General features: G+C 31.5%; 1 protein-coding gene across 3 annotated transcripts in view; it reads left to right on the top strand.

The window, feature by feature from the left end:
• Positions 1–13,736, top strand: part of LOC115888569 — a 147,437-nt gene that overhangs the window by 79,900 nt on the left and 53,801 nt on the right. For all 3 annotated transcript variants that reach the window (XM_030908332.1, XM_030908340.1, XM_030908349.1), the window contains one exon: positions 1,044–1,176. In XM_030908332.1, the coding sequence (XP_030764192.1) occupies positions 1,044–1,176 (133 nt within the window). The remainder of the gene's footprint in view (positions 1–1,043; positions 1,177–13,736) is intronic.

Here is a 13,736-nt window from a genome sequence, read left to right as displayed (position 1 = left end):
TTGTCCATGGGATGAAGCACTGTGTGGCGGTTCAAAAGTAACCAAGTAGTTATCAAATAATAAATTGAAAAATCAAAATTTCATGATTTTTAAAACATCTTATTGCTTTAAAAAACGAAATAATCCACTAGATTTCTACTTCTGGGGCCACTTGAAAGGTTTGGTTTACTCAGTGCCGATTAATACTGAAGAGCAACTACGGCAACGCATTATTGACTGTTCCAGAGTCAAATTTGGACAACACCAAGGATATTCGACAGGGTACACAGATCTTGGAGCAGATGTCCGCATTGAAATGAATGGTGGTCACACTTTAAACATTTACTATGAATGAATTAAGGAATGCATTATTTTAATAAGGAATTTTGGTAATTGGTTTATTTCGTTTTTAAAGCAATAAGATGTTTTAAAAATCGTGAAATTTTTATTTTTCAATTAATTATTTGATAACTACTTGGTTACTTTTGAACCGCCATAACTTTCATAAGTTTATGTTGATTAACCAGTTAGCAACCCATCGGAGCAAACTTTTTGCCTTAAATTTTCTCGAAAACCATCGCTCTGGGCGATATGCAACAAGAGTACCTTTTTTGTAGGAAAAAGTATTTAGTTTTGCTATTTGCTACCCTTGCAAAAACTACCCTTTCCGCTTTTCCAAATAATTTTTCAGAATCACCATTTGATTTAGGGTCACAATTTATGACAGAGGATTTTTTTTTCGAAATTTTATCTCGTTTTTTAAGCCTGCAATTTCAAAACAACCGTTTTTTAAATTCACCCTTTCAGTGCCCCTAACTCCCTTAATATGAATCTTCCGCCCTATACTTATAGGAATTTTTTTTACTATTTTTAGGAGTACTATCACCCCCCAATTTTTTTTACACCATTTCAATGACACCCTGTATATACTTGTTTTGTTTAAAAAAATCGTTACCATAACAAATATTCAAACTTTATAACTAGTCAGTTAGACTTTACTTACTAAATTCTAAAAAATCTATTATTATCTGTTCATTCTGATAACTTTGTTTGTTCTGTTTCAGAACTTGTATTGGCGGATAAAATATGGCTGCAACTGAAAGAGGTTTTAACATCGATACTGCATGATCAACTGGTGGGAGTCGTAGTCGAATACTCTGTGACCGAATCGTTGGCCGATGAAGATAAAACTTTACGGTAGGGTAAAAGCAGTTTTATGTTTTGGTTTCTATGCCGGGAAATGTTCGCAGCGAATTATAAAACTATTTAAGTATATAGAGAGCTTTAAAACATTGTTAAAAATAAGAGCTCTTTAGAAAATTTCAAGTTATTAGTTTTCAGTTAACGAAGAGGAAAGAGGAAAGAGCCTTAGCTTTTAGTGAGACATAAACTAAACACTACTTATTTAATTTTGTTTATTTTTATAATGTGTAAATCATGTCCAAAAAAATTGTGACTACGATTTTTTTTTCAATATCTTTTATTAACATATAGATTGATGTTAACTATTCTAATTTTGTGCGTCTGGTTGCCAATAAATTTAAAAAGAAATTCGCATTTTTATCGGCAACTTTAAAGCAGACCCAAAATTAAATATTATGTTAAATTTTAACGATATTTAAATAAAAAAGTATATTAAGGTATTACAAATTATACTACTCAAAACAATTATTGCTTATTTGAAAAGAAATAATTATTACAAATTTTTAAATAAACTGAATGAAGTTGGCTTATGCTTATAATGTGCGTATCATGCCCAAAAAAATTATGAGTATTTTTTATATTATTGGAGATCTTTTATTAATACCTAGGTTTAGATAGTTCATAAATAAATTTAGTTATTAATGTTTACGATATTCTAAAATTAGTAAAATATTTATTTTACAACATTTATATTCTTTTTGTAATTTATGTTTTATGCTTACATTGACAAGTGCTTTTCTATATTTTTTTATTACGTATTGTTTTTAAATTCGTACGTAAACCTATTAATGTAACAAAAAAGAATGTTTTAACTTTAAAGGTATTGAAACGTTTGTAATATACAGGGTGGTCCGAACTGTATTCCGGAAACTTTGAAAGCATATTCTGCAGATATAAATAAGTAAAAAAGTTCTTATAAATGTATGTTCTAAAATAATTAGTTTCGGAGATACAGAGTGTAGAAGTTTCATTTTTATTTTGATTTTTTCCAAAAAATTAGTAACGTCAATATTCCGATGAAAATTGGGGTCTGGGAGTTTTTTCACATGAGAAATTTGGTTTTGATGTTTTGATTGAATATGACTCCTACTAGTAGAGGACGCCACCTACATATTTTTTAACTGGTTTGAAGAGTAATAACTTTTCGTCCGTACCTGTATAAAACTACTGATTAAAAAAATATACATTTACGACGTTTTTACGAGAAAAAGGTCTCTTGGTAAAAATCGCTACGAGTAATGATTTTCGAGCTATTTGGAATCGAAATTATCAATACCTGTTATCATTGACATAAATTAAACATGCTGACTAAATAGTTATTAGACTGAAATCATAAATTTGAAATGTTTTTGTGCCAAAAGTTCAACAGAACCTGTTTTATCATCATTTTTTGCAGAAAAATTTACGATTGATTTAAAAAAATAAAAATTTCCCAAATTTATTATTTTAGTGAAATAACTATCCACTCAACGTATTTATTTTTTTCAATAATGAGTATATCAAAATCAAAATTCTCATGTCAAGAAACTTCAAGACACCATTTTTTATTCAAATATTAACGTTACTTCAGAAATTATTTAGAAAAAATCGAAATAAAAATGAAACTTCTACATCCTGTATCACTGAAAGTAAACATTTTAGGTCATATATTTATACGAACTTTTTTACTTATTTTTATCTGCAGAATATGCTGCCGAAGTTTCCGGAATACAGTTCGGACAAAATATCTACTTGAGCCATAGACAAACAAATAAAAAGAGACTGACATATCTCATGGTAAAGAGTGGGACCGCGTTCCCGTAGCGCAACTCAGAATAACAATTTTGAAACGAATTAGCAGAACCATGGCAGGACATACGTCTTTATTGCTATCTTTCTTTATTATGTGTGCTTCATATGAAAAAGAAAAAGATAGGTATAAAACGTATCGCAAGACATTATCGCACATTCTGGCTGGCGGAAAATTTAAATTAGCCATTATTAGTAGTATTCTTTCATTCTGAAACTGAAAATTTTTACTTAAACTGATTTATTCCCTATACCACGTTAAGGGAACGTGGTGTCCCAAGTAGCAACTATCTGACTTCGAACTAAATCTCACCTGAAGCGACGTCAGACTTTGTGCAAATTTAGGTCGGGTGCTGGTGATACGACTGGTGACGTCGCTTTCCTATTAAAAGTGACGTCGTTGGATCCGAGTCGGTAAATCCAACGATCTGTCGACGTACAAAATAACAACGTACCATTTTTATTAATTTCCCAACGTCGTTCCAACGTTGGCTTGCACGACGTACCTATACGTGAACTAGCCCGACGTCTACCCGTTGTCCGAATAGGATACGTCTCACTGATAATCCCTAAAGTAACGTCCAATTATATTTTGTTGTATTTTATGTTCATATTTTTAACCTAATTTACGTATCTCTATTTACGTCCGTAAATACAACCCATTAAGTAGCATTTGCGGCCTAATAAACATCATGAACATAACCTAATAAAAAGTTTTTGTAAACAAACTTAATTTTTTTTATTATGCCTAAAAAAACACTAAAAAGGCATTTAGACATTCATCTACATTTTACAGAAAGAGGTCAACGCTTTTGCAAAATAATAATAGTAGTAGTGATGTCTTCCCTCCGCCCACGAATGCTTTTTATCCGGAAGAGATGCTGCATTACACTGGTGCATCTTAATTTCATTTTTTAGCTTAGGAAACCAGCAGACCCCATCCTCCCCCCACATGTGAGGTACTGGTTCCAATTCTTTTAAATTTTATATATACTATCTTAAAAAAGTGGCTGCCCATTGTTTTAAAGAGAAAACAAAAACTAAAATATATAGTTGCACAAATCCACAAATCACTGATACGCAAAGTCAGGTTACGTGGCGTACGTTGGAATTATATACGTCATAATACGATTGCCGGTCGTCCGGTTTGATGACTTCGGTCGTGTGACACGACTAATGTTGGAGACCCGGTCGGAATTGGTATATTGGTAGTTCATATTAAGTCGGACACAGAAATCCGCCATTCTTAACACGTATCCGATTGTCAGCCATTTTAAAATCGTTTTTGTTTTTAAAATTTATATTCACATTCCGATTTCTAGTAGAATAATATTGATAAGGTTGAGTTTGGTGGGAACCACAGTACAGTTTTATGATTACACCAGCTAGAAAATAAAAAAAAATATTTTGCGAGTTACTTTTTTATAGATATTTTTATTTCATAAATCTACCTACTTTTGAAGGCGCTCGTTGTTTTCCGGAGTATTTTAATCAGATATATCAAAAAAGTGACTTCCGTTGACAAAACTGATATCTGGATTAATGATTCAGAATTATTATAATATGAAATTAGATAGGCACTTATAGTTCTATTCGAGGAGTGATTATGAATCCATTTGTAATTAGGTAGTTTGGTTAGGGTTTTATGTATTCTTGGTAGCGAATATGAAACCAAACGTAACGTAAGTGCTTAGCAACGAATTTTAAGTGACTAAAATCCAACGTAATATGACGTTGGTAATTGGTAGAATTACATTCCCTATTAGGTCAGACACCGACGTCGAGGCGACCCGAATCTGTATTTCCCATTTAGGTGCAAATAAGGGTCGTCAGGCGGTCGAACCTACGTTGGTACCCGACGTCGGGTTTATTGAACGCGACGTATACCCGACGTTAGATTACGTCCAAATGCTACTTGGGGTAGGGAATAAATCAGTGTAAGTGAAAATTTACAGTTTCTTTCAGAACGAAAGAATACTACTATTATAAGGGAAATTATAAAAAAAGCAAAAATTGTACTGTTTTATAAACATATTTATTTATACATAAAAATAAATAAACTTTTTATAATATAATAACAAAAAATAACAGTGTTTATTCCACCCACCTACCAATTTTAAATGCACAGAAGAACTGACTCTTGCAGGAAACGATAGGCCAATTTTTTTTAAAGGGCATTAAAAATCTCATTTTCGAAAAAACTGCCTAATTGAAAGAAGACTTTACGAGAATCATGATCCTGAACCATTTTCAAGTCCAGTTTGAATCCTAAAACAAAAGTAAAATAGGTATATTAATAAAGTTTCTGGTTACTATAAACCAGCTATAAACTACCTACCCAAAAAATGAAAAAAATTAATTGTATTAATTTGTTATGTTAAGAGAGCTTCGAAATATTTTTTACACTACTACTTCTACTTTTTTCTTAATAAGATGATAAATATAACTACTTACTTTTATTTTACCGGGTGTCTTTAACATATCTATCAGAGAAAGGGGGCACTAATACATATAAAAAATAGATGATACTGGCTCCTGCAGCAAATATATATATAACAAAGGATATGGAACAAAGGAATTTGCTCCCTATCCATATTCATAAGTCAATAAAATGGAGAGTTTAGAGAAAAGGTAAATCACCAAAAGAAAAATTAACAAACATGACGAATTGTCATGATGTTGTCATCTTGGTTGTCATCTGTGGTTGTCATGATGACGAAAACGAAAGGCGATTGTTCTAATTTCTATTTAGAAATTACGTTTTATATGGCTGATTCTTTCTCTCTTCTTATATTAGAATGAGATAGTGGTCCCAATAGACGCAATGCGCAGATCAACATAAATTGAACGAAATTTTGCGTTCTGAGTTGCGCTACGGGAACGTTGTCCCTCTCTTTGCCATTTAATTTGCCAGTCTCTTTTTATTTGTTTGTCTATGACTTGAGCCGACATTGTCTTTATGGTTACGGTTCGTTGAATTTGACACTTAATGTCAGTTTAATAGTATATATTTGTATGTTTTCATACTTATGGGCTTAGCCGTAAAATGCTACACTTTTATGCCTAGGTGTTAAAACGACTTTTTTATATCGTAATCGCAAAGCATTTCCCGATGCACAATGTCATCAATCATGTCATCAATCATGTCATCAATCATATCGACATTGACACTAAAGTTTATAAACCTGACTAAATGAAATTTTGGCAAAAATGTTTAAATTTGTTGTATAATTTAAGATACCGAGTTGCTCTTTATTTGACTTTATAGAGCAAATGATTCTAACAGATATTTCATTTAGATTAAAGCTGTAAAAATTAGTTTAAACCGAATTTTATTATCGCTTTGTTGGTCACATTGCGCCGTTTTCAGCAAGGTTGTCGTTTATTATTTGACAATTATCCTAAAGTCAGTCATTATTTTGTATAATATCGTGTTGTTGAATCTTTGTGAGTCATTCTCGTTTTTTGCCTCTTTTCATAGTCTTTTTTTTTAAATATTGTACTTTAAAAGTACAAACAGTTCTTTTAAGAACTAAATTTCAGAGTGTTTGTATTGCATTTCTTGAAATTGTGTGTTGAAAATATGCCGAATCATTTAAACAGTCGAAGCAAAGAGCTTGTAGCTTCCCTGATAAACTATTTTGAACGAGAACGTGACAATAAAAGTCCATTATTACCCTTGACTGCAACCAGAGAGGTAAGTTTGATTGTGTGTGTGTGTGTATGTGTGACCATATTTGTGACACCTTGTGTGTGCAGTAGTAGTATTTGTGACATACGTCTCAATTATGGTATACATACACGCTTATACCACAATTTTCTGATAGCAAATTCGATATCCTCGGGTCAAAATTAGTCTGGTCGGCTAGATCCGAAAAATTACGTGTGTAAGTTTCCACAAATCATAATATTTATTGGTATCACACACTTTCAGAATTGTGGTAACCTAAACTTCCCTGTATCGCAGCGCCATCTACATTTTTATACACACTCATATTTGTGATAAATCCGGCGTTTAGATGCGTACATTCCCGAAACGTACCGATTCAGAATACACACCATATTTAATTTCTATTCTTTTATGTTTTCTGTTGCGTTCCAAATTTTTAAGAAATATTTGGGAATGTACAGGGTGGCGCCTCTCATACGCCGCGGAGGCTCTAAGGAGAACGACAGTTTGTATTGAAATGAAATTTTGTGAGCATATGTAGTTTAATTCAGAGCACTTTTTAAAAATATAGAGACTTCTACAGGGTGTCCCCAAAAAAAGTTACATATCAAAGTTGTATTTTTTGTAATGTATTATATATGTACCCTATATATTAATCGATTTTCGGATTCTGTGAGAAAAATAAAGGTGAGTTTTATAAGAGAAGGATATGACTAAAATGTAAGGTTTTTGACATATTTAACATTTTCTAGAAATAAAGAACAATTTTTAAATTACAATAAAAGCTACCTAAATTGGAATTTACCTGGTATAGCCTAATATATAGTTAAAATAACTATTGTACTTTAAATCAAATTAAAACTTGATCCAAAAAGTTATACAGGGTGAGACAAAATTAATATTGAACACTGGTCACCTTTAAAAGAATGTTACTCTTTTATTTTAAATGGAACACCCAATGTATTATTCAGATATTCAATGGAGAATTCATGTCTCTTCAAAATACTATTAAGGTTGCCTACCCCTCAAACAAAGATTTTCCTAGATATTTTCATTTACATGATTTGATCTAAGTAGATCTTTATTATTTAGGTGTAAAATAGCCACCTAGATAAAATCTAGGTGGCTCTGATATGTCTGACGTTACTTCAACATAGCTGTCTAATTAATCAAACTTTAACAACTAGTTATCATTTTGTGTCAGTGAAAACAAAAAAAATTCTCAGAAATTTGCCGAAAATGCAAACTTATCCTACATCACAGAGAATTGATATCATTCTATTAGTTGGTGTTATTAAGTTAGGTTGTATTTGCAGTGTGCATTCACCAATTAAAATAATACTTAAATGTTTCTGATTTTATCAAGTCTGTTTTTTTTATGGAGATATGTTAAAGACAGTGTTTACAAAACTCGACCAACTATTGTCGACAACATGAGAGAAATCATTGTAGCTGCTCTTCTAGGCAGAACTCCACATATGCCTTTTTAAATGAAAAGATCCTTTTGAAAAGACAATTATTTTATGCAGTTAGTAGTATGCAAACAGGAAAGGAAGCATTTTGAGCATTTGATTTCATTTTTGTCACATAATTATAGGTTTATGTCTAGTTTTAATTCTGTCATAATTAAAATATGTTTTAAACGTGTATCTTTTATTACCGTTGAGTATTTTACTCTACAATCTTTAATTTTGTTAAATTAACAAAAGGTAGTATCACACAGCCTCCCTAGATTTCTTCAAATAATAAAGATTTACTGACGTAAAATCATAAAAAATAAAATATCTAAGAAAATCTTTGTCTAAGGGGTTGGCAACCTTAATAATATTTTGAAGATATACAAATTCCCAACTGAACACCGGAAAAATATGCTGGATGTTCCTTTTAAAATAAAGGAGTAACTTGCTTTTAAAAGTGGCTAATGTTCCATATTAATTTGGTTTCACTGTATAACTTTTCGAGTCAAATTTCAATTTGGTTTAACATACAATAGTTACTGTAAAAAATATCAGGTTATACAAGATCAACTAAAATTTAGGTAGCTGTTATCGAAATTTAAAATTCTTCGTTTTCAAGAAATGTGAAATATGTCAAAATCCTTAGATTCTTTAATAAAACTCACATTTATTTTTTATTTGCTAGAATCCAAAAATCATTTAATATATAGGGTGTTCCGTTAGAAAAAACATAACTTTGATGCCAAAATCTCATTTTGATATAAACTACCGTTCTCCTTGGAGCTTCCGCGGCGTATGAGAGGAGCCATCCTGTATAAGGTAGATCTTCAATCATTTAGCTGCGCATGGACAAACACAAATGCATTTTTAAATGGAGCACCCCGTATTTTGATATATTATGATTTTAATTAAAAATAAGTATTATTCATTTAACTTAATATTATGAATAATTGTACTGTTTTTAATTAATTACATTTGAAAATTGACATTTTCAGATTTTGAAAAGCAGTTCATGTGCCTTATGAAAGACTTTTAAATAATGATATAAGAACATAGACACAACCTGGTTTGGCTGTTAATATTTAATGGTACAGACAAATCTAAAAAATATTAAAAAAATATAATTTTCAAACATGAATAATTCAAAAGTAATTGAATCAGTGTATGGTACGTTAAATGAAAAATTCCAAAAAAATTTGATTAGAGTCAAATCAAACATTTTTTTTAGAATGCATATCTGCTATGAGTTTCTCCATTTAAAACAATTCAATTATGATCGGTTTTATCTTGTCTTTCAGGTACTCCTTTGTATAAATATAAATGCGCCAAAAAAACAACATAATAAATCCTAGAATATTTAATAAAAATATATATAGGGTGTTTCTTAATGATATAGTTGGGTTCACGAGGGAAATTATTGGTTAATTTTAAGAAAAAAAACTTCACAGGAAACTAGTTCCTAAACCTATCAACTTGATAACTGAGATACAGAGTGGACAAGGTTCCTAGAATCGTTTTGGCGGAAAATTAACTCAAGAGTCGCCTCTAAATCTCATTGAGGAACACCCTTATATCATAATATATTATTAAAAGGTTAATTATACAGTAGGTCCCCGGATTGTCTTTACAAGAGGAGAAACTTTTTTATTATTGATATTTTGAGAAAAACGCATTCGTCATAAAAATTTTTGCTTGTTCTAAAATGGTTAATCCCGTTTATACTTTTCCAAATTTCCATACCGTTTTAGAGAAAATTAAAAAAAAAACTGAAAATATGGTTGAATTTTTTGAAAGTCTTAAAAATCAAATCGCGTTTCTATGGTTTTCGGTCTTTGTTGTTATTGATAGAATTTTAATTAACGTCATATTTTTTGCGTCTTAAAATGATAAAGAAACACAAAATTTATTTAGTTGAATGCTACGGAAAGGATGATAATGGTCATCGGAAAATGTGATACCTTAACAATAGCAAAACATATGTCATTAACCAAAATTAATAATACCCATCTATCAAAGAATGAAATCTAAATTATATTACCATAAAAACTCGGTTTCATTTTTAGGGCTTAGAAAAAATCAACGATATTTTCATGTTTATCATTTTCAAACGGGATTAACCATTTTAGAACAAGCAAAAATTTTTATTAAGAATGCATTTTTCTCAAAATATTAATAATAAATATGTTTTTCCTCTTGTAAAGACAATCCGGAGACATACTGTATATTAGTTATATATTATTACCATAACATATTAAAATGTACCGAGAGGAAAATCCCGAACATATTCTAAATGATATGATAGTCGGTCGCTTAGGGTTACCAAACCGGGTGCCCGGTGTATATTTATCCCCGAAATACCGATATTAAATCCCAGGATTTCGAAAATGTCGAAAAATTTTAATGCCCAATCTAAAATGATTCGAGTTAGTCTTTCAAATATCATATTTTATTTATACTAACAGCGCTTTTAGATGGAGCGGAGCGTCCGCGCGTACCGTCCGCGTGTTCCACTAGTTCAAATGAACAGTTTTATATGGGTCGCGCGTATGCTCCGTCCGGATAAAGGAGGGCGCGCACTGCATCGGATCGGACCGACCAGCAAAAGCGACTGCGACCATCGTACATATAGACGGCGCCGGCGTCCACTAAAACATTTCGGCCCGTAGAGGTCAGATTCCTACCTCTACCTATCTACGATAGTCGAGTCACCGCCTTCGCCGTTTCTCGCCGGACTGGTACCGATTCAGTGCGCGTACACCTTAAGATCGTCGACGGCTATCTTATCTTGAAAAAATATCGCGTACGGTCGCGCTGAGTCCTGAAAGCGCTGTTACAGCGTTTTCAGATAGAGCGAAGCGTCCGCGCGTACCGTCCGCGAGTTCCATTACAGGGCTTTCAGATGGAGCGGAGCGTCCGCGCGGACCGTCCACCAGTTCCATGAATTTAAATGAACATAATTTCACATGGTTCGCCTATGTTTCGTCCGGATGAGCTATCTTGAAAAAACATCCGCGAGGACGGTCCGCTCCATCTGAAAGCGTTGTAAGCCGAACGTCAATATCTAAGTGTTATATTTCCGTGTTTGCTATATTTTTTTTGCAACAAGAATTTTATTTTTTTTACTAACTACATATGGAAAATTACTTTGTTTATTCTATTTTAATAAAGCTCTTTCCTCATTTTCTTTTTGATATATTATGTAGCTGCATTTTTATTAAATATTTCTTTAGATTAAATTTCTCATTCTGATCCCCGCGATTCCGAGATTATAGGTTCTTATTCCGGGATTTTAAATAATTGGAAACCCTACTTACACTGAGTGAAACTTTTTTTTATATCGTTAGTTGTATTGGCTAAATATTTGTGAACAATGGGTTAGAAATACCGTTTGATCGAAAAAGAAACGGCGTCATAGACGCCTGGGGAATGACAATAGTTGCTAGTTTTGGCGAGGTCAATCTCTAGACGCCAGTATCTAAAAATTGACATAAAACTTATCAAAAATTAATACTAATTTTCTAACATCTAAAAAATGATTGAATGTTTCCAGACTCACAAATCTACTTCCAAAAAAGTATTTTTTTCTCGAATTTTAAATTACATTATTAAAAAATAATTTTTACTAATATAGAAATAAATTACAACGTTCTTAAAGTCAATTGGCAGTAAGCGCCATGAAAAAATAGAGAATAGTACGGGCCAAGTAAATGGAGATCTAGGGCTTGACCTCGCTCATAATAATAATTATTGATTGTCATTCCCCAGCCGTCTTTGACACCGTTTTTTTTTTCGATCGTATGGTACGTTACGATTTTTTTCGGTAAATAGAGAACAACGGCATACGGTCGAGTCGGCCTACAAACACGTAAACGTTTACGTACGCATGCGCATTTCTTATATTTTTTATTTTTTATACACGTAAAAGATTCTTTACGTCTACGTATACGTGCCAGCAGCGGCCGATTCGACCGTATGCCGTTGTTCTCTAATATGTGATAATATAATATAGCTGCTTGGACGAAAATATTGATTCCAAATAGCAATATGTAGCATCCACAAACACTAATTCTGAATCAGCGTAGCTACACGGAAATTACTAAAAATGTTATATTAAAAGGTTAGTTGATAATTACTCACATTCGACAATAGTTGTGGAGTCCTTTTTACAGGAAGTTGAAATTTGTATATTTGTGGTATCTATATTACACACTTTTATGGTGCAAGGTATTTGTGGTAGCACAAATACACATTCTAAAATTATATATTTGTGGAACAGGTTTCCACAATTAACAAATGCCAATAACTTTCTTACGGTGGAGTGTATAGACATATAAATTATATTTTTAGGTCGTGGACAGCGAGTTCGTATCATTTCGTACAAAAATAGAGATGATACCACAAATGTCTTTACTGCACGGTTGTCACAAATATGGTCATGCGTGTATATGTGTGTGTGTGTGTGTGATAAGCACATTACACCACTTTCAAAGTTATTTCTACGTTAGTTTTTATTAAATTCTGTGATTATTACTTTGTGCATTAATAGCGATCTCTTACTTGTTATGTCCAAAAAATTATGAGTATTTATTATGAGTTATTTTTTTACCACTTATGGCGTTGTAAGATGTACAGGGTGAGTCAACGATAGAGTAAAGTCCATTATCTCATTTGTTTCGAGGTTTACAAAAAAATATTAAATATAAAAGTTATAGGGACGGTTAAGATACACATTTTAAAATTATTATAGAGTATACAGGGTGCTTCAAAAAAGTGTGGCGGATATAATATATGTTTTTTTAAAGGCAACACCCTATTTTTTATTTTATTTTTAGATTCTGCGTAAAATTCCATAACTTTTTTGTATATAATGTTATATACCTAAAATTAATAGTTTTTTTGTAATATTTCAATTTTTTTAAACAAATGTTAAATTGCAGTGTGGTAAAAAATTGTCAGTGGTACCATTGTTTCTGAAGTTGAAGTACCAAAATTTGGTAGGAGAGTTTTATAGAGATGAAAAAAAAAAGGTATATATAAAAATATTTTAGTTAAATGATACAGGGTGTTCAAAATATATTTATGAATTTAAACTACTTAAAATTAAAAAATCTCAATTTTTTTTAAATGGAACACCCTATATATTATCATTTTTACTGATAGATTTTACAAAACTATTTAACTTTTATTAAGCATGTCATTTACCTACTTTTAATGGTTTGCGATTTATTCCAATTTTTTCTATTTTTACCATATTTTTAATACAATTACTCTATAAAATCACAGTTACCATGACAAAACTAACTATTTATTACTTATCTTTAACAAGTAGTTTAATATTTAGTTACAATTGCTGATATTAGTTATAATTAATTAACTTTACTCAAATAAACAAAAAATCGCAGTCACGAATTTCTTAGTGTATTTCTATATTATGAAAGAGGACACTTGGACTTTCCGTCGCGCGTCGAGGCGAATAACCACAGATTAAGGTAATATTAGATTACCTAATTGTTGTAAGACTACTGATAATGGAATTTCCTTCAACATACAGTAAAGTTTTTTTATCGTAGTAATTCTGGTTTACTTATATATCATTTGGTAAAGCCAATATTACTACTGCCGCGAAACCGCCCTATTAC

This window comes from Sitophilus oryzae, unplaced genomic scaffold, assembly GCF_002938485.1.
Source record: "Sitophilus oryzae breed Bouriz unplaced genomic scaffold, Soryzae_2.0 scaffold_1167_pilon_pilon, whole genome shotgun sequence".
In the NCBI taxonomy this organism is placed as follows: domain Eukaryota; kingdom Metazoa; phylum Arthropoda; class Insecta; order Coleoptera; family Curculionidae; genus Sitophilus; species Sitophilus oryzae.
The sequence above is the reverse complement of the archived record's forward strand: the minus strand, read 5'-3'. Positions and strand labels throughout refer to the sequence as shown.